This window comes from Haemaphysalis longicornis, unplaced genomic scaffold, assembly GCF_048455015.1.
Source record: "Haemaphysalis longicornis isolate Haplotype H1 unplaced genomic scaffold, Haemaphysalis longicornis Haplotype H1 scaffold_9, whole genome shotgun sequence".
NCBI classification, from domain to species: domain Eukaryota; kingdom Metazoa; phylum Arthropoda; class Arachnida; order Ixodida; family Ixodidae; genus Haemaphysalis; species Haemaphysalis longicornis.
The window spans coordinates 97,283,113-97,309,299 of NW_027526460.1; the positions used below are offsets into that span (position 1 = coordinate 97,283,113).

General features: G+C 46.9%; 1 protein-coding gene across 1 annotated transcript; it reads left to right on the top strand.

Moving 5' to 3' along the window:
- Positions 1-602: 602 nt before the first annotated feature.
- LOC144153320 (uncharacterized) lies at positions 603-26,164 on the top strand. The gene is made up of 6 exons (XM_077684970.1): positions 603-615; positions 5,043-5,195; positions 18,608-18,843; positions 24,439-24,624; positions 25,244-25,381; positions 26,009-26,164. The coding sequence occupies exons 1-6, from the start codon at positions 603-605 to the stop codon at positions 26,162-26,164; spliced, it is 882 nt and encodes a 293-aa protein (XP_077541096.1).
- The last annotated feature ends 23 nt before the right edge of the window (positions 26,165-26,187 follow it).

Here is a 26,187-nt window from a genome sequence, read left to right on the forward strand (position 1 = left end):
CACTTCAGAGCGCTAACCTGAAATCAATATTACGTAAGCTGGAAAGCTGCACCTGGAGGGTATTCGAATAAAATATCACGTGGGCTCTCATTTGATGATATTGTCCTGGACCTTATAGAATAGCAGCCTCCTGGTGGTCATATCATCAAATTTACTGCCCCTTATAACATAAGCAGCAGTCGGGTTAAGAAATCGAGGAGAGAGACACGTAATACACTACTACGCCCTCTTCACTCTTCACGCACATGCACACACAAACACGTGCGCGTTTGCGTGTCTGTGCGTGTGCGGGTTTACGTGTGCGTGCGTGCGTGTGTGTGTGCGCGCGCGGGCGTGTGCATGGGTGCGTGGGAGGACACATGCTCAGGTATGCATGCATTTGTAGGAGAAATTACAAAGTACTACTCCTGCAGAATTAGGTGCCAGGTTCACTAAGCGTTTTTTAAACTATCCGGTTCTAAAAAGTTATCGTATTTGTGAGAAAACCATGTATCGTGATGCGTGCACATCCATGCAACTCGGCGCATTGCAGGAACACGGACGAGATAATCGTCGTCCTGGCTGTATTCGTAGTCCTGTTTCTAGCGGGACTCACGATCTACATGGCGAACGCAAGTACGTCATGTTTCCTTGCCTTCTCTTCTTCCAGTATTTACCAACACCTAGGAATAGAGAGCTGCTCTCAGGGAACATGTGACAGGCTGATACTACAATATAAACCTTGTATCTATAAGATGCAATTAGTTTCGGCAAAGCTTCAACACCTGTTCTAGGAATTCACGTTTTTTTCGCGGATTCTGAGCATAAAAACTGCAAGACGAGATCATACACTAACTTGTTCTTGCGTGTGTTGAGCAGGTTAGAATCTAGTAACAACATGGAAGACACGACAAAGTAGTATTTGTATGTTCGTACATTGTAGTAATAACGCGGTTACGTAATGCTGGAGGCAAGGTGATTTTTCAAGCATGTTGCAGGTTTCAACGAACTCAACCATACTCGCCTAATAAAACTGCATCTTAGCGGAGTTTAAAGAAATCTGGATAAACTATAATGTACTAACACTCGTAAGTTCAGTCTTTCCAGCACTGCTGTTACTCAAGTGTCTTCATAATGTGAAGTACCAAGACTTATTTGGTCCTCCGATTACCTTTCTGTAGTAATTCTTACGGGCTCACAGTGGTCAGGAAGATGGTTGAGGCTATGTTCCTTCTTCTGGGAGATTTCAGGAAACGTGTATGCGTTGGGGGATTCATGCTTCCAAACTAACGCGCTGTAACAACTTATTGCTTTGACGCTTTGCAAGCGCGTTTCACCTCAGTAACACACAGTTTGCAGTGGTGCACCCTATACAGGGGCGCTGACACCTTTCAACTCCTTCGTTTGCGCTGGATGCAGAAACGCATTAAAAGTCATGTAGATGATGACACGGCATGTCAGAATTCATCGAATGTGAAACTCCGCAATTGATGAGCTGAAGCGGATGATTCTTAAGCGGAGTTCCGCAACTCCGCTTCAGAATCAGGGCCTTGTGAGCACGCCTGCTTGGTGGTCAACGTATTAGCGATGTATTGGTCAACGTAGTGGAAGTGTATTGGCGCGGCATCTAGAGGTCAAACCTGAACTTTGCTAAACAACTTGTTTATTAACAAAACATACCAATAAAACTTGCTTTCAAGTTTTCAAACAATACAATATGCAATTCCTACCACTGTTTTCGTGGCATTTCGTGTATTTCTGGTTTCAACAGCCGCAAGCATCTGAATATTAATGTATTTACCTTCGACGGACGGCAGGCTATATGGTTGCCCCGTTTTTTAATGGTTTGCCCCAGAAGCAGGGTTATGTAAAACTTCTTGGTCAATTCTGTGTACTACGTGAGCAGCCAGTTTCTGATTAATGCAGTGAATCTGTTCCTTAATTTTATGTGGGTGCGTGTAAGCGTGCATTCGTGTCACCGTATTTATGAGCCTATTTACGACCACTTCAGGCAGAAAGTTCCCCGTACCATACTTCTATGCAACTGCTCCTATCCTGCTCTTCTGGCATTCGTTTTTATGAAAATTGGTTTGTAGTTGCAGATAGCGATGCGAGGGTGTTCACGTCATCTGTCTACCCTGCCGAGGTAGCCAAAGATGCAGCCCCCCTTGTACGACCACCTGTAAAGCTCGCCAGTGCGTTCACAAAGACCAGTTCTAAACGAATACGTCATCGGCCTTTTCCTGGTAAGTGTGCATCGGATGCACCTAAAAATGGATAAAGCATTTTCAGTTTCCTGAGTACGACGACCCTGATGTAAATGTCTTCTACTCTGGAAGGTTTTTATTCAACTTTATCTTTTTAGGGTTGTTTTGTTTACACCGAAGCTTGTGTTATGCCGTAATCATGCTCTTTAAACTGGACCTATAAGTGTTTTATCAGCACACAGGCATTGAAATTTGTATTTTCACTGCACAGGACCACTGTGGTTGCGGCAGCAAAGTAGCAGACACCTTCTGAGTTTTTCATGTCGGCTGGTACCTAACAAAATCTAGGACAAGAGTATACAGTAAACGCTGGTTATAATGAAGTCGATTTCTTTCGAAGCGTTTCGTCCTCCTCACTGCTGTGCATTGAGAGCAAACAATCTCCGCTTTTAACAAAGTACGGCTAATAGCAAAGTTTTTTTGTTGTCTTGAGGACTTCTTTATAACGAGTGTGTACTGTATTCTCTTCCAGCGCCTCCATAAGCAAACTACGACCCGCCCAAATGGGAGAAAAACGAGTAATCTAGTTGTACTTTCTGTCCTTTCCATGGTTTGCCACACCTACGTGGTGCTTACTGTCTTGTCACCTATTCTACTCTGCTTTTCTGGCAGCTTTCAGCTTTAATAACGGCCGTTTGTGTTTTGTCGGCGTTTCTCTTCATAGCTATTAAGCGGAGACTTTCGATGTTCCAGCCGCATCTGCATCACGAAACGTGCTGTAGCTTGTGGCAGGCTTGACCAGCGAACGTTCTTTGGCTTGCGCTGACGTTTCGTACACGGGGGTGTATTCGTGCTTAGCAGCCGTCGGAAGTACAGCATCCGTTGCACGAAACGAAACTACCAACCTTATGCTAGGTAGAAGGACGCTTTGGTCCCTGCATCACACCGGCTGGTTGAGCATAGAACTTACGTCTAGCGATTACCCGTTTTACCCTCTGGAAATCATGGATTTAATAAAGTGCGTTGGCCTTGACAGTAGCTTTATAAATCCTGCACGCATAAAAAATAACCACCAATGCTTGAAGTTGGCGGAATAACTAAAGCCAAGAAACCCTTTAATGTTATATCATTCGTAGCATTTCATGGTGCATCCGTCTTTGTGCCTCGGTTTCTTTTTTGACCTGCTTATGCAAGCTGCTGTCTGGAGGGTGTATTTAGAAAGCTATAGAGGGAAAACTTAGGATTAAGGATAAACGGGGAATGTTTGGGCCATTTTATGTTTTTGGACGAGTGAGAACGCAGAATACATGCAAACAATGCTTGAGAAACTACAATCAGAAAGTACGGCCGTGGGGCTAAAGAAATATGTATAAATGTAAATTAATGAGAAATAACTATGCCAAGAACGTCTTCATCAGCTTATGGAAATAAATGCTTGAAGAAGTAACAAAATATAACTACCTAGGACAGATGGTTAGTGCTCGAGCACAAAGACCAAGAAACAACACAAGAAAGAAGTCAGGCGCAGAATAGGTGTAGGCTGGCGAGCGTTCGGCAAGCACTCCCAAGTAAGCTGCCTCTGCCACTCAAAAAAAAATCTGCAACTAGTGCATACGTATCACCGGTGATAACATACGTAGCTGAAACTTGGCACCTTACTAAACAACTAGAAAACAAACTTATATCGGCTCAACATGCCATGGAACGAATAGTGTTCAGCAAAACACTCAGGGACAAGAAACGTGCTACCCGGATCAGAGAACAAAGTAGAGTAAATATCATAGTACAAATAAAGAAAATGAAATAGACTTGGGCTGGACATGCAGTTAGACGAACAGCAAACCGGTGGAAAATAAGTTTAACAGAGTTGATACTAATAGATGGATGTAGACGGGGAAGGTCAATAACACGATGGAGGGATGAAATACGGAACTTCGGGGGTAAACGCTGGACTCGACTGGGGTAGGACCGTAGCGGTTGGAGGTCAGTGGGAGAGGTCTTCGTCCTGCAGTGAACGTGAGCAGGCTGATGATGATGATGATTACGATGGTGATGATGGTGATAATGATAAACAAGAAGAAGAGGAACAGAGGAGAAGGAGAAGGAAGATGCATCATGCAAGGTGTAAGGAATAGGCGTTAAAGTCAAAATTCACTTTAAAGTTCCGAATCCTGCACTAAGTTTGATTAGAAAGGGCCAAAAAATTGTAGTGCAGAAGATGTTGGTGAATCTAAACTTAAGTAATGTTGCCTTTTGTGAGAGATATTCCGTTAACGTAGGTCTTGTGCGCCATAAAATTGCATCTGCGGATGTTCCGAAGTGATTTACGATGCTTGGTCGTTAAGCGCTGCCAGGATTATTAGCCTCACAGGTATCAGTACTCCTAAATGTGCCCGTGAATTTCCGTAATAAAGCGGCAACGTACGCAAGAACCGCGACTGGGATAAGTACCTCATTCCTGCCTATCGCCCTATCATACTCTGTTACAAATTCACTGCTGTAATCTGCTTCGTTGTATTTGCTTCTAACATACGCCATTCAACTAAGGTGTCGCGCTACAGACCTCTTGCGCAAGATACTATTGTCCATGTTTCGTCAAGTTTAAGCGACCACTGCCGAAATTCACGTGTGGCACCTGCTGCACGTTGTAACAGCTCCCATTTTTCATCACCTCTGATGGGTGTTCTTTCTTCATGATATCCTCACATTCAAAAACGTCAATTATGACTCTTACGTTTTGATTTATTCCGTATGCGATGTCTCTGCATTGGGCTAGCACGTAGCTCAAGGGAGGGCTATGAGACCACACATACGGCAAGGTTGTCACTGCATCCGGCCGCCATGGGTGCCTCGCAGAGCCCGTGCTGCTGTGCGCCATCGTGGCTCCGGGTCGGCTTCCCAGCGGAGCCAAGGACACGTCCTGGGTCCCGTGGAGACATCTGCCGGCGCATGGCGTTTGCGACTACATCATCCTCGACACCGACGTCAACCCGGACGGGTCCTACAATGGTTGGCCCCTGATTTTCATCCGTTATGCGCAGCGCAAAAAATTACTGACAGTGTTCATGTCCAATAACTGTCTTTCAATGCGACACATTCTTTAAGGGGCTGTGGATACGTACTGGCTAGTACCTCGAAAAAGTACCCCGGATGCAGCTGTACGGGTAGACAATCATGTAGCGCGAGTATTGCAAGTTGGATCAGCGGGATGTATGAATGCTTCGCTTTATTACTGATGTATACCCGCCGCGTTGGGCTAAGGCGTTGTGCTGCTGAGCACGAGGACGCGGGTTCGATTCCCGGCCGCGGCGGCCGCTTTTCTGATGGAGGCGAAAAGCAAAAACGCCCATGTGTACGAAATTTCGGCTCACGTTAAAAATACCCAAGTGGTCAAAATCAAGCCGGAGCCCTCCACTACGGCGCGCCTCATCGCCTACGTTGCGTCGGCGCGTTAAACCCTACAATCAATCAATAATGACTGATGTATGTTTCACGGCCGTATTATTCTTTCTGTGGCGGAGCATCCTTTACAGGCACAATGGTCTATAATTTTCGGAGAGGAAAGATCCTCCACAGCCTTATTGCGAAGTGTTTGAAGTACCCAAAGAATCTTTTGCATTAAAATGCAAAAAAAATGAGAAGGAAGCTGCTCTTGGTTTGGTTGCACTGGAAACTCATCAATCTACGTTTGTGACGTAGCTGTGGCTGCGTAGAAATGTCCGAAAAAGCAGCCACCAATCGCTTCATTTGCGAGCAGGATAACGGTGTATGTTAGTCCTTTTGAATGAGAGCACATTCACCCACTGTGTGCTTCTGCACAGCGTCACGGGCATATGTCAATTCGTGTGCACTAGAAACAACCATGCGCCTGTCCTGCAAATGGAATGCGCCGGCTGTGCGAGCCACCGTAGGCCCTACTCGTAGTTCTTAAGAATCACACAGAGTAACACACCCGCGTCACGCTAGCCTGGCCTTGATTTCATTGTCCCCGTAATTCAAAAATTTGTTTCGTCACATGCCGTAGTGGTTATGTTTTTTAGTCTAAAAAAGGCGGGGGCCGAAATGTCTGTCAGTATCGCATAGATAACATTCTTGGAGGAGAAATTAGTGGTGCATCTGCTTTTACGCCGAGACTGGCTCGGGTCTCATTCTCTTATTCCAAAAAAATATAGTCAAATAGGCCAGCCTTATGTGTTGGTTGTAGGTAACGTAGTTATACTCCTGTTGAGGTTATTTATCTCTTTAAGTTATTTTGTAAATCGAGAATGACAGACCATCTGACAGTTCTTTAAAGCGAAAGCTTTCTTTGTGAGATCAATGGCGCTCGGTCAAAATACTAATGCATTTCACCATAGACCAGTTGGTCTACCGAAACTGCTCTGATAAGATCTCTCGACATACGGTGCGCGCGTGAAACGGGCTTGCATCGTCTCAAAATGGTTACTTAAAAAATGCGAGAAAGTAACGGCTGTATACAAGATAATAACAGTACCGATCATGAAGAAGGATTACAATACCCTTTATCACGTACCTTCATCTCATAAACCAGGTATCGAAATACATTTAGCTCGTTCGTAGGTGCATTTACTCAGTGCACGGAAAATCGTCGCGTGGGTTTTTTATTTGAAGGATAGTTGGACATCCACCTAAATGCAGCCAAACGGCTACAAAGGAAAGCTATACATCTTTCTCAGCAACTTCGCAGTTTAAGAAAAATTCGTCGTGGTCCAGGATTCGAACCCGGGACCACCGCTTAACCGGAGCAGTCGCTTTACCAACTAAGCTAACCAGGAGGCTAGTCGTTTGTAGCGCGAGAGCGAATTGATCAACAACTCGAAGTGATGGATAGGTGTTAATCGACCAGATTTAGGGGAAATTGATTTGATTGATTGTGGGGTTTAACGCGCCGACGCAACGCAGGTGATGAGGCGCGCCGTAGTGGAGGGCTCCGGATTAATTTTGACCACCTGGGGATCTTTATCGTGCGCCGAAATCTCGTACACACGGGCGTTTTTGCTTTTCGCCTCCATCAGAAAAGCGGCCGCCGCGGCCGGGAATCGAACCCGCGACCTCGTGCTCAGCAGCGCAACGCCTTAGCCACTGAGCCAACGCGGCGGGTTAAGATTTAGGGGAAATCCCCAAGGTGGAGTAAGTTTCTGCGAAGGAAAGTTAGTCATCCACCTAAATGCAGCCAAACGGCTACAAAGAGGCTTCCTTTTGAATAGGTTTCCTTTGTAGCCGTTTGGCTGAACTTAGGTGGATGTCCAACTTTCCTTCGCAGAAACTTACTCCACCTTGGGGATTTCCCCTAAACCTGGTCGATTACGCGTTTCTTCTTCATTTGAGATTTGCGACTTCGAAGTTATGACGACCGATTTAACGCAGTTTCAGCGAAGATTTAACCCACTTTAAGCAACGTTTTGCCGCACGTTTGAAGAAGTTTTGATCTGAGTGAGCTTTCCAGCTTCTTGCAACTTTCTTGAGGAAGAGATGGTAAAGTTTTGCGCATGCATCGCAAGGTGTCGCCCTGCCGACACAGTACTATGCAGCATCGTTTCATACTGTCTGAGGCTTATCGACTGTGTTTGCAAGCAACATAATGTCTATTGTCGAACCTCATTTGCCTCTGTAACCATTATAACGGGCTTGTGTACTCAGAATAAGTTAGGTGCAACACAGTCTACGAAGCAACGTCATCACAGATAATACATGTCATGGTAGATGGTAAAATAAAAATCACAATTTTTAGCTCATTTTTAGACTAAGCATACTTACGAAGGCGCCGAAATAGTTCTGGCGACTCGTTCAGTTCAAAATTCAAACAAAGGAAAAATTAAGCGAATTCAATCCGCTTCTTCGGGCACGCTTTAGCGCGCTTAAAAATTTGTTTTCATCACACAGATTTTTTGGGCGCTAAGTTCTTCACACGGGTGTCCTTTAATGACCAGGAGGTTTGCCATAAATTAAGTTGCAATTCTTCCTCGAAAATGTTTTTATAGATTTTCTTCAAACTTCTTGTTTCTTAGCGCTGAAGTTTCCCATAGAGTTTGCAGTTATATGATAATATTTTTAACCCATAAGTTTAACTTGAAACATTTGTGCTTGCGAACGGCTCGATTTCAGAGTATAAATTTTCTTGACTGCACACTTCGACAAATCAGAAAGAGCACGACGAATGGTTTGTTTTTTATTCGTAGTGCGGGACCTCTGTTGTGAGTTTAGGCGGACGCAATGCTTGCCTTCGCCAACTTCTGATGAAAGCCTTACGTACGGTAGGAGTCTGAGACACGCACGTGGCTGCTCGTTCGGTTTACGTCTTCATTTCCATCTCTACAGTTGCCTTGAGTTTCGTGTTTCTCAATGCTTCTTCGGTATTTGTCGTAATTACAAAGGGTGCGCTAAACGAGACAACGTCACTAAAGTGACATAGATTCAAAGCCACTATCACCAATAGTAAAATTAAAGAACCTTCAGCTCAAAACAATGTAGAGGTGCATCATAAGCAACTGGAACAATGATTTGGGAATATCGCAACATATTAGATGCGGAGCAACTTATAGTCTGGGCATGTCCCGCGTCGGCGTCCGCACTCACACTGCGCATGCGCAACTCTCCTCCTTCCCTCTCTCCCACAGCTGCGCGATACTCCCGCCACTTCTTCTCTCGTACCAGCTGCGTGCACTTCGCTTTCGCTTTCTCCCGCGTTCTCGCTTCTGCTTTCGCGGCGCATGCTCGGCGCTTGAGCATCTCTCCTCCTCTCGTCTCCTCTCCTTCAACCCTGAATGTAAATCGGGTAGCGCGCTGAGCGCGTTCAATTCAGCGCTTGCTACGGTTGACTCCACTTCACTCCGTTCTTCCGATGAAGTGTGATGGAAGCAACAGTCCCGTCAGTTAGTGGGTTCCCCAAATTCGACTACGAACACAACGGAAACACAACGGAACCACGAGATGCTCCGCATCTACTCAGCGTTCCCTTCGGGAAGATGGAGCTAATATTTTTAGGTGCGGAGTACCTTAGGACCGCACAATATGTCCGTCCGCGTCCGTGCGCATAGCATTTAAAGGGGCACTGAAGTGAATTTGTCAAGCTCCCGTTTTTGCTTGCACTGCGTAGACTGGCTCAAATTAGCACACTTTTCATCGTTTATCCGGTTGACAAATCGGTAATTATTTTACAAAGCGCGAAAGAAGAAAAACTACCATGCGCGGTTTGCGGCGGCCGCACCAACTAAACTGTGACGTTGGGAGGAGGGGCGCCGTGATTGTACGATGCCCAAGGTTAGCAATCACACAAGTTTCGGTTTCGGTTTCGCTTCTGTAAAACATAACCAATGGCGTTGTTGGATGGGCATTCTCAATATCTCAGCAATCATCGTACCGCGCTTCTGCCATGTTGTCGGCTGTAAAATGCACAAGATAAGCCTCCCAGGACGGCTTGTAGTCGTAGCATTCACTAGCCGAGACCTACGCAGTGTATGAACGCGCTCCGCGTACCCGCAGACGCCCAAATGTCATGCGCTTTTCCCCCATATTTGGAGCTTGCCTCACTCATGCCTGTATCGTAAAAAGCGTGTTCGCACCAGGCCAAGGGTCTGTTCATTCTGGCCTGTGCCCACTGCCTGCAAGCAGTCGGTGCTTATGGCAACGCGTGTTTCCGTCTCCAAAACGCCGTAACACCAAAACTTCCGGTGACGTCACACAAAAATAAAAAACAAAAAACAAATACGCAGAAGCCGTCTATGCATTAAGTAGTAATAAGGATAATCATAAAAAGTAAAAATATTGCTGCGCGTGTAAGCATTTGCATCGAAACGTTTCACGCATTAACGAAAGTGGGGCGGATGCGCCACGAGCGCCTACTAGTGGTACAAAGCACCCGTAAAAAAAAAAAAAAAAAAAAGAAACAATGGCGTCTTTTGATGTGTGCGATTTGTCCACGAAGTTTGTGTAGGAACCGTTACGAATGTAGTGCATCATAAGGCCGATAAGGCTCTAAAGTCGTCTGCGCCGTGTGTGTCTTGCCAAGTCGTCATTTGTACGTGAGGAAGTCGTGGTGGGCTGTTTTCACTCGGAGCGTCGTCACCTATCTCCTGCCGAGAACGTCCTGGCTTCATTTGTTGCTGGTGTGTTGTGTGTCTGTAGCAGTTATCAAAAAAATAATAATAATAAACAGCGGGCGAGCGCGATTATCGTACAGGAGGCGATGGTGCGCTGCTTGTGTTTACATTCTCGAGTGACAATGGTTGTGATCGCATTGTTTTTCCGCAGTATGCCAAGCTTTTCACATGGACCATTTCAGTGCGGTTGCTTGCCCCGAGGCCCGTCGCCGAAGCTGTAATTAGCGATGTTTTTATTGAGGGTATTTACTAATTAACAGTGAGCGGTAGCGGTATGGTAAAAATGCACACAGACTGCCTTCACTGGGAGTTGTGAGCCGGGAACGCTGTTTGGCGTTCCGCCTGGACGGAACGATATAAGCAAGGGCTTTCTCGAAATCGAAGTTCACGAACAAAAACACAAACACAGCCTCCAAAAAAGTTGTAGTTCTGGGTATTGTATTTCTGAAATGCAAGGGCGGAAAGTACATTGCACGATTTCTTTCTCAGCCCGCTAACAAACGGTGATATAATCGCAGGAATAATATTGGAATAATACTGCAGCATTTGAGTTGGGACCATTTTTGCAGGGGCCGTGCTCACATTTCTCGAAATTTCTATTTCCCCAGAACGCGTATGTGTCAAAATTGGAAGGTTAGCAGCAAAAGTAGATAAAGAGAGCGTTAAAATTAAACTGCACCTGTTGACTGTCATTCGCGAACGGTTTTGTTTATTGTCTGTACCATCTAACAGTGGTTCAGAGACCAGAGTCACGTCACTTTGTTGGTTCAGTGTAGGGTATGGGGCATCTCATAGCACCATTCCCTAGTAGGCTGCATTGCAGGTGCTTAAAATATAAATTATAGCCTACATCTGAGAATGTAATTCCCAAAACCTGTGTCACCGAAATCATGCAGGTGCAATTGACAAAACTTTTTTCACTTATTCTCTACAGCTCCAATGCCACTATCTACCACCAGCTCAGTTCCAATTTCTAAAATTTCAGTAACTGGCGGCAGTGCCAGTGTTTCAGTAAACTACTTATGTACTTTATTGCCGCTTTCCAGTTTTCGCTACAATTTGCGTAGACTTTTTGTCCTATTAATTGCAATTTTTGAGGTGAAGATGTGAGCTAGCAGTCCCTTTTTCTTATATTGATTTGATCAATCGTGTAGGGACACAAACCAAAAAAAAAAATTGCACTTTCCAGCCACCTCATTGCATAGAGGTGATTTCCTGTACAAGCTGGGTCAACTTTTCAAGTGTAGTCACACGCCAGGAGCATCTTCTAGTGGTGACAAGGGCCGAGCACCAGGCTTGTACCTATTTTCTCAATAGGTGCCCGGCACCACCAAGGCACACGAATGCACATGGCGACTTCCACAGCTACGCTGCACACTCTACTCAGTAACCGCCTGTGGTAGGACATGCCGCCAGACTCTTCCTCCCATCGGCAATGCGGTGTTGTAGAAGGCCGGGGCCCCACCAGATTGACAAAGGTCGGAAGCCCCTCGCACGGGTAAAGGCAGCTTTCCAGGCGTGAGTTATCCTTTCAAAGGTCCGCACTTGACCAGGGACACCTGTACCCATTACAGAAACCAGTGGGTGCCCGGCGGTGTGCAGATTCGAACCCAGTACTTCCCCCATATGAGGCGAGTGCAGTACCTCTGAGCCATCGCTGATGAGGCATAGCCACATTACGTTTCTGCAGTGCACTGCAGAAAAGTTGTGTCCACGTAATCCAGGAACACATTGACCGCCAGACTCATAGGGTTTTCTGCAGAGGGTTTTCTGACACCAGTGCTTAAGGCGGTTGCAGACTGCCTCCGTATCAAGTTTAAAAGGCAAAACGAAAGTGCAGATGCCCGATGAAAACAAGGTGAAAGTGATGCCGTATCTTCATAAGCCGTCGCACAACACAAAGAAAATTATTTCATGGCGCAGTGTTCGAGTAGTGTTTTCCGCACCATGAAAGCTGTCCAGGCTGTGCACGCACATTGAAAACGCCAATACTGGGAGAGCTGGCAAAGGTCATGGTGGAGGTGTGGGTCCTATACAAAAATTACACTTGTGTTCGTGAGAAGCACCAACTTCACAGTCTCTGGCATGTTCTCTCACCGCGGCTTCATGGCTGTAAACAAGAGGTGCGCTTGAGAAGCAGCGGCTTTACAGCCCGAGGGCCTCACATGAATCCATTCCAGTGTACTACATAAGTCTGCAATTCTTGCCGTAGCCTTCTAGTCAGAAGCAACAGCCCACCTCTGCAAAGGAGCAACATAGCACCTCGAAGGACTGACATCAAACCATTGCAACCTGCTGGGCAACTGGTTCCTATTCTTACTGCAGCTGTACAGCCAGAATATTCTTGAAATGCAGCAACATGAAGCACTTAGGTCCTGAAATATTCTGATATGCCGCATCATTTTCTATTCTTACCGCAGCTGCATAAACAGATGCAACTGTGCATGCTTGAAAATCAGTGACACAGCACTCTGAAGCCCTTCAAACTAGTCATAGTTGCTAGAACAATAATAACTTCCAAGTGTATGGAAGAGGTGTTGAATCTAAACAAACTTTATATTTATGGGAAGTCTCTGAAAAAATTGTCCCACTTGGTAGAATAATGGCTCTATCGTTGTAAGGGGACGCTGGACACCTGACTGTTTGCCAATACACTCTGTAAACTCCTTTGGAAAAATTTATACTCTACTGTTAAACTGCACGAGCACCAAAATGTAATCATGAAACTCCAGCCATCACTATGAAGCACAATTTCAAAAGCACATTTTTATTGCTCACGAAGGTCATTCTACAAACTCTGAAGAAAAATAAAGGAAAGATAAATTGCTGGGTTCATTCCTCAGAAATGCACTGCACAATTCCAAAATAACTTTAATAGCTGACAACACTCCAGACAGAATCCAACACTGCCAACAAAATAACGGCAATTTGAGATCAGTACACCCTTAGTCGGCCCCTTTGATGCCACCTTCATTAGCAACGGGAACAACGAACTAGCAGCGTAGCAGGCATAATAAAACACTGCATGTATGTGGATTTTTAAAATCAGTTTATCAAAAACACATCAAGTAATGCCGCGGGGCCACATACTTTCAGATTTCTGCAATGACGGGGTCCAAATCCAGCAATGTCTTTGGTTCCTTTTTCATAACTTGTAAAGAATACTACTGTGGTGCCCTATGTAGTGGTGCTGTCATCCCGTACTCCGGAAACACAGCCGCGTGTGGAAATTGCGGCGCACAAAACTGACAACTGTCTACCTCCGTAGCCAGCGGTTGAACCTGCTTCACGTGTGGCCACCTCGAGGTCACTTTCAACAGTACTGTCGAAGTTTGCGTCGCGGGCGTGGAAGACGCCCGGCCTGAGTCGCCGAAATTGTTCCAGAGGAAGACGCTGAGAGTCATGAACATTCTTACTGTTCACACTGATAATTAAGCGTACGGGTGTCCACTTTTATGTCGGGGTTCAACCTGTTTCTCTGGCATCACCCCGGCGCATCATAAAATTTTTAGTGGACACTGGCTCAGCTGTATCGATAATGAAAGAACAAAGCTTTCAAAACCTATTCAGAGACCAAGTTGAGCTGAAGAAATCGCAACCAACATTACTGGATTTTTCACGTCGAAAAATTCCTGTGCGTGGACAGTTCCCTGCCCTCACTGTGCACAAATCGGAAACAGCTGTAGTGACCTTCCACATTACCAAAGGTGGAACATCACTTCTGGGTATTGATGCCGTACAAGCTTTTGGTCTCCAGATTGTGGGCACAGAATTACACTGCCTTACTATGGCCAAACAACACAAACCAAGTAAAACGTTGACACAAGGCCCCAAAATGCATCCACAGCACTCAAACAAGTTGTCACCGCCCACCACGAAACCACGCGAGTCTGAAGAAATAGTCTCTGGTGACGTCTGTACATCAAGATGAACTGAGACAAGCGACAGTGGAGGATAACACTCTCCGAGAAGTTTCCCGTTACGTGCAGACATCGTGGCCGCCCCGCAAGAATCGGGCACCTAAGCTGACTCCATACTATGAAGTCCAAAAGGAGTTGACAGCAGTTGATGGCATGCTCTTCCGTACTAAGCGCATCGTAGTTCCTGTCAAACTCACAGCGACTTTTGTCCAGCTGGTTCACAAATCCCACCCTCGTATCGTGAAAACCAAAAACTGCCTATGATAGAAGTATGATGGCCAGGGTTAGGCAAACATGATGAAACAGCTATCCGCAGTTCCATTTGTTAGCACGCGGAAAAAAGTGCCAAGATCTCACCCACACCACTTCAGCCAATTCCTCTTCCTGACAAACCTTGAGACAAGATAGCTATTGACGTTGTTGCTCCTTTTCAGCGTGCACCTGGAGACTACCGATTTGCCATTTCAGTAGTTGATTATTTTTCAAAATGGCCAGAAGTGGCTTTTTGCACTGACGTTACCACTCACACGGTGACGAAGTTGCTTCTAGCACTCTTCGTACGTGAGGGTTACCCTACTGAAATAGTGTCTGTTCACGGTCGACTTCACATCAAGGGAATTTGAGTCCTTCCTTGAAGACCGTGGAATCAACCACATCTTTTCTGCCGTGTACAACCCACAGGCAAGTGATCTCGTTGAGATTTGATCGTGTATTGAAGTCATACATTCAACTGGCTCTGCTGGAGCAGCGTCCAGTGAAGGAAACTGTGACTGAGTACTTGGGAGTATACAGAGCCACCCCTCGCAGCACCACCGGTCTCTCCCCGGCCGTTCTTCTACATGGCCGACACATGAGAACTTCTTTGGACGTCATTGGTCAGCTAACAGCTAACTTCAGCACAAATCCTTCACGGGAGATGAGTCCGCTCAGAAAAAGAGTCGCAGAGTGTGAATGATAAAGTAAGGCATACGCTGAACAACAGCGAGCTGCAAGAGTCCCCAAGTTCCAAGTTGGCACCTACATACGAGTGAAGAAACCAGTTCCTGGACCAGTTCCTGGCTCCAAGTTATGGACCACTATTAAAGATCCTCAAAAAAATTGGCCGCTGGTCCTTCTATCTGGAAGACGGTAGAACTTGGAACGCTTCACAGCTATCAGCGGTACCAAAAGAGGCATCACCAGGGCAAGAAACTAAGGACCACTCTTGCACGTACAACATGCCCCCGTTGACGGACTACAAAAGTAGAGCTGCACCATTGAAGACTTGGATCACTGCACCTGGGGGTCCGCCACAAACACAATCTGCGAGTTCATCCGCAGATCAACTTGAGTCTTCACGCGCTGTACCACCGCACACAAACGGTGACCGTATTGGTGATTTGTTCAGACAGGACTGTCTAGTCTAATGATTGTTTGTTCCCCGGGAGGGAAAGATGTAGTGGCCCACAGAAGCACCAGGTGCCGCCATATTATCCGTCGATGCCAACATGTGGTATCACCTCTGTAATATGCGTACGCGCGCGCGCGCGCGCGCACACACACACACACACACACACACACACACACACACACACACACACACACACACACACACACACACACACACACGATGTGCAGTGCAGTGTATCTGTACAGCCGACATAACTACTTATGCTTACGAACAACCATAGTCCATAGCAGTCATGAAACACTCTATATAACGCCAGCGCATTTGATTACCTGAACAATATTCGCGCTCATTCATACTGCTTTGTTTGTAAGATACGCAGACTCAGACGATTGTGTACAGGATAAAAACGCATCGTTGCTCCGATTGTACTACCACCCAGAGCAACCTGCGAAACCACTCCGTAAAGGATACCTTCCGTTGTCAGTAGAGTGAACTAGACTGTGAGTTGTAACACCAGCTACGTAGGCCTCACGTTTAACGTCGGGTGAGCCCATGTTCACAGCCAGAAAAAGAACCCTTGTAGCTTGTCACCACTGCTGTCGTAGAACAGAGCCACTCAAATTCCATCAGGGAGATTTTACACAGACACACAACACACCAGCAACAAATGAAGCCAGGACGTTCTCGGCAGGAGATAGGTGACGACGCTCCGAGTAAAAACAGCCCACCACGACTTCCTCACGTACAAATGACGACTTGACAAGACACACACGGCGCAGACGACTTTAGAGCCTTATGATGCACTACATTCGTAACAGTTCCTACACAAACTTCGTGGACAAATCGCACACAGCAGAAAACTCCATTGTTTCTTTTCCTTTTTTTTTTTTACGGGTGCTTTCTACCCCTAGTAGGCGCTCGTGGCGCATCCGCCCCACTTTCGTTAATGCGTGAAACGTTTCGATGCAAATGCTTACACGCGCAGCAATATTTTTACTTTTTATGATTATCCTTATTACTACGTAATGCATAGACGGCTTCTGCGTATTTGTTTTTTGTTTTTTATTTTTGTGTGACGTCACCGGAAGTTTTGGTGTTACGGCGTTTTGGAGACGGAAACACGCTATGGCAACAGCACGCCAACGAGAACTCGCTAGCGCGCCAGTGCCAGCCTGCGCGCGTTTTGTGAACTAGTTCGTGTAGCCATGAACGTTGCGGCCCAAAAAAAAGTGAACTCAATATAGAAAACATCGGCGGAAAACAAAAAAGTTTACTTACAAAAAAAAAAGCACGTACGCGCGGGGATTCGAACTCGTGACTCGCAAAACATTTGCGGTGACATACCTGGCGCCCCAGACCACTGAGCCACGAAGCGGGACGCCAAGGCGTTGCTAATATAGGGTATATATTGTACAACCGGTTTACACTTTTATTTAGTTTTGGCATTTCAAGCAGCTTAGGTGACTATTTGTTGTACTGCGATCGTGCAGTAAGCGTCGCCCGAGTTTCCACAGTAGCTCACGTCTAGCAATTGCATTTCGTAGACGGAAAAGCGTTCGCAGATGCGTAGCCGTGCTGCTGACCGCTGTGCTTGTTCGCCCAGCGCAAAAAAGTGCTTCCCGCGCCCTAGTTTTACGCTGTACGGTAAAAATATCAGTTGATTTTATTTCCTTAGTACCTATATTGACTTCGCTGACTCTTCGCCCGCCTTCAAGAGGCCTTATATTTTCCTACTGGCGTACCAGTCAGCGAAGCGTCGCATGTGCGCTTGTGCAGCGCTTCTGTGAAGCGACCTTGACTTGGAGCTAGATACAGTGTACAAACAAACCAAGTAAAGAAAGGCACATTCTTGCATTCACAAACGTGTCCTGGCTTCGTTTCAACTAAGCGAACGAATTGCGACCAAGCAATTTTTTTTTAACCTCCTTGATTGCGACGACCCGCCGGCGGCCGGCGGACGAAACGCTGGGCCGACTGACTCTGTCGGCCGGGGAGCCGTGCAGTAGCGCAGCCGTGGCGCAGCCAATTGCCAGCTCATCCCCTCCTGACGTCACACGAAAACGCCACAGAAAATGGGCGAGCGTAAAGAGAGAAGGACAGCATTTTCGAATTAGTTTTTCTACTAAATAAAATCGCGTAAACGCGCCTAGAGTGGTCGAAACATGGCCTGGGGACGCCGGACTACAATTTGCGCTAGTAATCCCGCAATGTTTACATATCACTTCAGTGTCCCTTTAAAATCGCAAAAAATCACACAGGCACCGGCAGGATTCGAGCCTGTGTCTGGTACACCAGACCAAGCTAGTGTCAGTCGTTTTACCTATTGGGTTACGACCGTGTCGAAGAGTCGAAGAGTCAAACGGCTTGCTCCCTCGCCTATAACGGTGCGGAGTACCTTAGGACCTCCCAATGTCCATCCGCGTCCATCCGTGCGCACACCACCATCAAGCAAAAATCAAGCGAAGTTCGATTTTAGCTGTGAGTTGCAGTTTCATTTAGGGAATAATCAAGGTGCAGCTCACGGCTCAAATCGAATGACGGTCGGAGCGCAAATCGGATGTCACTCGGGGCGCAACTTGGATGTCATTTCGAGTCCCCGTACTCCGCACCCTCGCCATCATTCATCCACGGAGTGGATATGCTGCCATTTTTTGTCTTACTGACTTTATGACAGACAGGCAGCTGCTTCTATCACGAAGGACGCCTTTAAACGCGCTCCAATGCACCCAGGCAGTTTCCGGAAGAAGGAATTCCTATAAATTTACGCGAACTTGTTTTAATTACTTTTGAAAGCACCTGTACTTGCATTGCACGAAGCCTTATCTCGCACGCGTAAAGAAATCAGTGGCCGAAACTGGCTTTAAGGGTGGGCCCTGTCAAGCCAATCTAGCCAGAAGTCCACGGTAACTGTGACCAAGGAACATCTTTTTCTTCTGTTCCTAATAACAATGTTTCCTTCCAGTAACCCATCTGGTATCGGCAATTCTTTCCCAGAATCGGAGTACTCCTTTCTTCGCAACTACGACACAACGGCGAAGTTGTTCACTCTGGCCGCCCGTCCGTTCCACCAACTCCGGGCGACGTTCCGCGAGCTGCCTTTCCTGGGCAGCGCCGCCGTTCTACGCCGTACGATGAGAGTTCGTGGCTTCGGACTCCTGGACGGCGACTCGGGAACCGCCGGCAGTGCCGTCACGGACGGTGCTATTCGTGACACGGTCCGGCTGTTCTCGGTGGGTGGCGCTTGTAGAATTATGCCGCAGGACAAAGGCAGTTACCGGGCCGTCTCAATCACAGCTTTAGCGCACAGTATACGCATGCCACCAAATATGTTCAAAAATTTGCGCGCGCCGCAGACTCGCGCATTCTTGAAATTTTAGATGATGATGTGGCCGAGATTTGTGGCGACAATGTGAAACACCTTTGGTAGAAATTCAAGAGCTTATGTAAGTTTTGTTTAGACATATTCATTCCCAACAAAATACGAAAATCGCACTAAGTTCACTCCGCTGGTTACGAGACCTATATTGCAGTAAAACGAAAGGGTGAATGTCTCAAAAAAAACAAGGTAGCTTCCCACCGTCCAAGCGAAGTTCGGTCTGCTTTACAAGAAGCGATTCACCGCGAGAAAAGCTTTTTATTTGAATACGACACTGGCTAATTTTATTAAAGATGACCCGCAGTGAGCATGTGCTCCGTAAGTGATGCACTACTGAGAGTTCTCGCAACCGTGTTGTTTTTTGCAAAAAGATGGTTCGTAAAAGAGCTGCCCTTTTTTTCTGATTTCCCAGGAGCTGAAAAAAGGCCTGGTCTCAGCAGGATACGAAGAATACAATATCGTCAGTTTTTTGGGGTTACGACCTGTTCACCTGCGTCGATATTTTCTGAACTTCTCTAATCTTTTAAAAGCACTCGATGGGTGAGTCAGGATTTTTATGACCCTGTAGAAAATAGATTTATGGAAGGGTAGCTTTTGTAAGAACCTGTCGCACAAGTACTGGCCTTTAGAAACAAGCCGGGCAAAGTGTTCTTTGCTCTGTGCATTGAATATTGCAGTTAGTTAAGTGCAATAACAAGAAAATGACAACTAATATTGTATGGACATTTTCGTTGATAGATAGTATTTTTTTTCTATCAAGTTCTTAACCGCTGTGACCCCTCTTTATGAATAAAGATTCCGCGTGATCTAAATCAAGTTACGGAGCCTATGAGCGAACATACTTGTAATGATCGTCCTGGCGGCCTTTGCGCCTTGATACATCATGTTTAGCCCAGAGGTAGGCACAATGGCATATCCACACCCTTGACTTAGCCGTTGCCTCTAAGTAATGTCTGTAAGCAACTAAGAACCACCTCACAGAGTTCTACCTCGATCAAATACCACAAAGCCACAAAAACTTCGTTGTACTTTTGCACAATTTCCTATTACATAATTGAAAATAGTGTTTACTGTGGACATGAAAAGCCAAGCAAGAATAGGCCCTTCTTTAATATCAGCATCCCACAAGTTAAATCTTTTTCTGTGGTTTGTCACCCTCAAGGCACTTGAATCTCTTCGAAAATAACAGGCCGATATAAAAAAACCAGACACGTGTCTGAGGTAGTGCACTTTCACAGTGAGCATAACAAATTCATTTTCGTCCGCTACACGAACAGACGGGTGAGGTTCCTGATACTGCTCTCCCTATCGGCCTCAAGACGTGAGTGTGTCGTGGAAGCACCATCAGCGTGGGATGCCAATTCCGGATGCTTCGTCCCTGATGGCGTGCAACCCACAATGGTGAGTCAGACACAATTTTCTACACTTCAGAGGCCATCCAAACACCATTAGATAATTGTGCGAGTACCGATTGAAATATTGTAGGAGGCGAAAAGCACAAGAGAATTACAAGAAGTGCGTTAGACAGTAACTGGATTGATGCTGTCGACGCGGTGCTGTACAGCGACTGCTGTCAATTGGCGGTGAGCGCGACCACGGGCGGCGCTGCGAAGCGCGTCTCCGTGACGTCGGCTCAGGGATTCTCGCGTTTGTCGTCTGCTTCAATCGGGCTCGCTCTCCTATGCTGTTTCTTTGCGCTTGGTTTCGTTAACCTCCTTGATGAGGCTTTCTGCGACCGAAGCCATCAACTCCAAAGGGAAGCCCGCATGCGTCAGACGCGCCACTTGAGCTTGCACACTACCAGATACGTTGTGAGCGCACGACTTCTGGAGGGCGCCGCGCAGGCAGTTCGCCGCTATGCCGCGCTTAACCAACTCGGAGTGGGCCGAAGAGTAATTCAAAATCTGCTTTTTTGAGCGCGGTTGGTATGTCCAGCATATATGCCCCTCGGTAAAGCATAGCTTCACACCCAGAAACTGAATGGCTCCATTATCAGGTTCCTCAAAAGTGAACTTCAATCCCTTTGAACACGTCTGAAAAAGATCTAAAACACTGTCAATCACGCCGCGTATATCCTGACGGCTGTCCACATTCACAAACACAATGAAATCATCAGCATGTCTAAAACGCTTAACTATACTGTGGTTGAGGCATGCTGAAATGCGTTTATCACAATCGGCTAAAGATTTCACTAAGTATTGGGGCAATGCAGGAACCAATACAGACACCATCTTTCTGCACATTGTACTGGGCATTAAAAGCGACAAAGGTTGACTCCAGATAAAACGTTACAAGATCAATGAACCCTTGAGTGGATATCCCGCTAGCATTCTGAAAACGAACCGGTCCGCTTTCTTCAATCAACGTTCTCACGGCGTCAATCAGTTCTTTTTGAGGGACACTATAAAGCAAATCTTCGACGTTTATTGAGAACGCCAAATTGGCCCCCTTCTTGTCCAAGTCCGGCAACACCTCAACTAGCTCGTCGGAATCCAAAGTTACTTACAGCACGAGTGGAGCCACCCCTTCCCCTTTGCGGGAGGTGGCTGCCAGCGTGTCAAAGTCAGTCCCTCTGTTTAAGCTGGAGTCACAGCCGTAGAACTGGCTTTATTCGTTTACTGAGGTACCCTTATCTGTGCGCTGCGCTTCGAGGATGCATCTGTCTTCGCGAATAACACGGCGCATGCGCCACTGAAGGTGACTACTGTCCCAGGAAATTATCGCTGGCGCCTTTCAAAGTTACCAGTGCCTGTGAGGTTCCTATCTTTTTTTTTTTTTTTTACTCTAAGCCGATGCTTGCAGTGGCGTAACGTTTACAAGTCGCCAAAAATGTTTCTTTTGCCAGTGTTTTTCTTCTGCACTTTCTGAAATTTTTAAATAGATTTAAGGGCTGTGGCATTCAGGGTATTGCCAAATATAGCCAGCTGCTTTTGAACAGGAGGCGACGTGGGAAAGACAGATCTCTCATGGTGTGCACGTCGAAGAAGAATATTTCGGGTGATCGAGAAACGTTCAGAGCTAATCTAATAAATGATGTGTAATAAAGCTAAAAAACCAATGAAGAAATATTCAAACGCAAGAGTGTCATGGTGTAACATTTACGGAATTGTTGTTTGCCTGTTGTGGTCTTCAAAGTCTGCTGATAAGCTAGATAGTGCGTTCATTTTGTGTGCCTCGATCGGTTTCACCTTAAGGGGCAACTATACTGGACAGTAACTGTTCACTTCTTTCCGCACACTTTACTACGTATAACACCATGCCCTCGTGTGCTCTAAAGTGGGCGCAGGGATTTTGCGCAGAAAATGCTGCATTTGAAACGCACATGAAGAAGTCCAGTATCATGCCCGTCGCAAAGGCTCAGTGGCTAAGGCGTTGTGCTGCTAAGCCAGGACACGGGTTCGATTCCCCGTCGCGGCGGCCGCTTTTCTGATGGAGGCGAAAGCCGAAGATGCCCGTGTGTTCGAGAATTCGGCGCATGTTAAATATCCCAAGGTGGTCAAAATGAATCCAGAGCTCCCCACTATGGCGCGCCTCCTCGCCTGTGTAGCGTCGGCTCATTAAACCTCATAATTAATCAAGTCCACTATCACAAGAACAAGGTATTACAAAATGGAAGAACCTGCACTGCAGGGACATAGGGAGTTTAGCGATTCATGGGAATACAAGTAGTGGAGAAGGTCACTGTTAGTAAGTAATGTAAAGTAAGACCTCCGTCCACTTTGATGCAGGACAGACGCTGGTTAGCGCCACAGGACATAGAAATATATATTTACAGTTTGTTTGCCGCACTTAGATAGTTTTTTTCCCCAGCCGCAAATCTCGCTTCCCAATCCGTTTCGAGCCATGTCGGGTCGGCTACGGGATAGCTGACGTACTGTGGACAGCACTTCACGCGTGTGGCTTGTTTTCGTAGAGTGTTCCGACTAGTTCCGATGTTCACCGAAGACAGTGACAGTGTGTTGAGTATATATGTTCGCTTGTCTAATCATCACTGCAGTCTCTGGCGCTTGCGGCGGCTTGCTGCTGGCTCTCTGCTGTGTCGCTGAGTTTGTTAGCGTTAGCGGGTCCACAGTGCTGTTCCCAGAGGCGGAAATGTTGCTTCGTGAAAGCGGTCCCTGTGGCCCGGTCCTCCATTCAGTACCCACACAAGGCCAAGCTTTCGGCTCGGTCCTTGGAGGCCGAGACGACTAAGGACATCTTGGGGCAGTAGTAGAGGATGTGGTCCACTGTTTCGCGGGGGGCTCCGCCCAGCCGGCCCCTTGGGTCGGAACGGAAGTTCGCGTCGGCACTGATGTGATAGGGCGACCCAGTTCATTCTTGAAGAAGAGGCCGTTTTCTCCGTCTCCGAACTAGTACGGGTGGTGTTGTGGCTCAGTCGTGTGTTGCGCGTACAGTTTGAGGCCTTGCTTTTTTGCTACTGCCGCTGTCGAGGCGGCTATGGTAGCTTCTGTGGTATCTTTTGCCGCAAAGTTGTTACCAGGTGGTGGAGTTTTTGGTTCGTTGTGTTTGGAGTCCCAGCCCTATTCTGCTTCCAGTGCTGTGAGTATCTTGTACCTCCACTCCATCAGACCTCACACTTCTAGTTTGATGGTGCCCAACCTTTGCCAGCCACCGTACATTTAAATGATCCCAACCGCACCCCGATCCACAGCAAACTGATGCACAAACTATTATCAGAAATTTCCGTTCATTCGAATCAAAGCTTTCTAGGACGGGCTGTTTGCGGTCCTCCACCGAGCGAACTGGCAAACATGTGCAAACTCCTGACTCTTTTTGCGATCACCACAAACTGGACCATTAACTGCAGATTCTTAGAACTGGCACAGTTATACACTCTACTAAGAACGACCCGCATTTGCTTATTTTCCCTTACCCCCATCACGATTCCTTTCGTCCATCATGACCAGTGGTCATCCTTTTCTAATAAACGTCCTCTCTTTCTCTCTTAGCCAAGTTCATCTTGCTGTTTCTATTGCACAGGTGTAGGAAGATTCGTTTGCCCACATTTTTTTCCGGCGTAAATTTTAGACGGCCCGCATACTGACTTTTTGACCTTGCTCCGCGAAATTCGTGGGAGAACCACCTGTTTTCAACGACGAATGGCGACACTGAATTCCCAGGTGCGGTTTCGCAGCGCGGTCGCTACAAATAAGCCTACTTGACAGCCGACTACACTAAGCGGATGACATTGGCCTTAGAATACTGCATCTAGGAAAGAAAAGTTTTTCTTTCCCCCTCGGAGAATATAACGCACCTCATGAGTACGACGGGGCGAGATGTCTACCGATATCGAGCTAGACATTTGGTCACCTCAGCCCTCCTTACAAAGCGTGTACAAATGACAGACTAGCCTTGAACGTCTGAAGAAGCCGTAAGATCCAGCCCGGGCGTTAGCTACGTGCAAAGTGACGGGCGTATACTATGCTGTACGTCTGCTTAACTTGTGCAGCAAGATTGTCTCGAGCTCATCGCGAGCGTGGAGAGACCCACGTCGCGGTTCGCCCTTACGCTCAGCCTGAGGATCGACGTGTTTCTGGACGCGGACCTGTCCAACGGCGACACGGAAGGCGTGCAGGGGAACGGGATCTTCGGCAGCAGGTGCTACGGCCACACGCACCAATACGTCCCCCAACATGTGAGAACCATAGAGTTGGAGCGGGCACGTGAGCTCACGTGGGACAGGCTTCCACTAGAACTGAAATTTGGTTTTAAATGAACAATTCATCTTAACAAGGAAGCTTTGATTCAATGAATGGCGTGCGGCAGTCCTGAAATTTCTTCCTATCTAAGGCGTCGGGAAGGGTAATGAAGGCATCCTGTACGATATTAAATCGTAGAGCAGAATAGGGGTGGCTTGCACCGAAGCAGATATTCTGTTATGTGCCTGGGGCCATCTGTTGTTCAGCTCGGGACGCGGTCGATATTCTCTTAAAGAACTGCTAAAAATAACTTGCTCCTAGACTTAAAATCGACGTACATACGGGGCTGAATCGTCCTTCAGCCAATCTTCGGCTGCAGGTCCTCTGGAATGAAAAGCAAAAACTGCTCCGTTGTCAACTAACGGCTGATACTTATAGGCGACGTCGCCTGGTAATAAAAAAAACCTAGCATGATTCGGGGAATCCTGCTTGCTCGCTAGCTTTATTGTTCGCTTGGCTGGCACGATTATTTGAAGTGCTTATTTTTCTAATTAAAGCAGGGCGTCAATTTTTTCGGTAAAATCTTTAACTACCTTTTTCTCTGATTTCTTCCAGTCCTGTCCCGACGCCGAAGAACCAGATGACGAGTCGACATCTGACGAGGCTGCCGCGGAGTGCAACCTGCGAACCAGCATCTCACAGAAGGAGTGGCGTGTCCACACCTTTGAGACACCCACCAGCATAGAAAACAAAGTGCGTACTCAAACTGCAAGCAACACTCTCACAAAGTGTTCAAGGATTTCGCCTTCGGGTGCCGCATCCTTGATGTCATCCGTGACACGTTACACACAGGAGAGCCTGATTAATTCACTCAGTGCGAAGGAAAGTTTGACATACACCTGAATGCAACCATACGGCTACGAAGGAAAGCTAACTTTCCTTCGCAGAAACTTACTCCACCTTGGGGATGCCCCCCAAATCTGTTCGATTGATTCACTCACTTTTCTATGCATGGTATCGGTGAATGATTCTGTGTCCCGACAGTTTTCTGAAAACTAAGCCGGCCGAAATGTGGCTGACGAATCCTTGCAACCCTGTCTTCTTCTATCTAGCTCCTCACACATAACGAATTTTGTTGTAGAGGAGGTCACCTTGCCCGCGTCTGTCCTTAAATGTAGAAACTGGGACGCAAGGATTGAGAGCTGACGTGACCGCCACAGGGTCGTCATCTTTGAAGGACAGTATAACTTAGTTCAGGAGATGCAGTCGAAGGTCGTGCTACAAGTATAATGCTTGCGTTTGTTGTGCTCAGCCTGGAGCTTCGGAATTCGAACTGCGGCAGCCCTGAGCACTCACCGTTCGCGCACACGTTCTTCGCAGATGATCCGCGCCTATAGGAGACTGGGACCGAGCAAGCAGCGTCTTCTCAGCTGGCTGATCTACAACGTGACGTCATACGTGGCCGACGGCCCTTGCCCCAAGGGTCGCACCCGCATCGACCGGATCCGGGATGTGATTCAGCGGTTCCGGCACTGATAAAACATTTTAAACTCACTGCC

Bases quoted from the DNA above. Each gene is read 5' to 3' on its own strand.
- LOC144153320 (XM_077684970.1), top strand. The intron at 18,844-24,438 runs GTGGGTGGCGCT...TAACTTGTGCAG, and splicing joins ACACGGTCCGGCTGTTCTCG to CAAGATTGTCTCGAGCTCAT. The intron at 24,625-25,243 runs GTGAGAACCATA...GATTTCTTCCAG, and splicing joins ACCAATACGTCCCCCAACAT to TCCTGTCCCGACGCCGAAGA.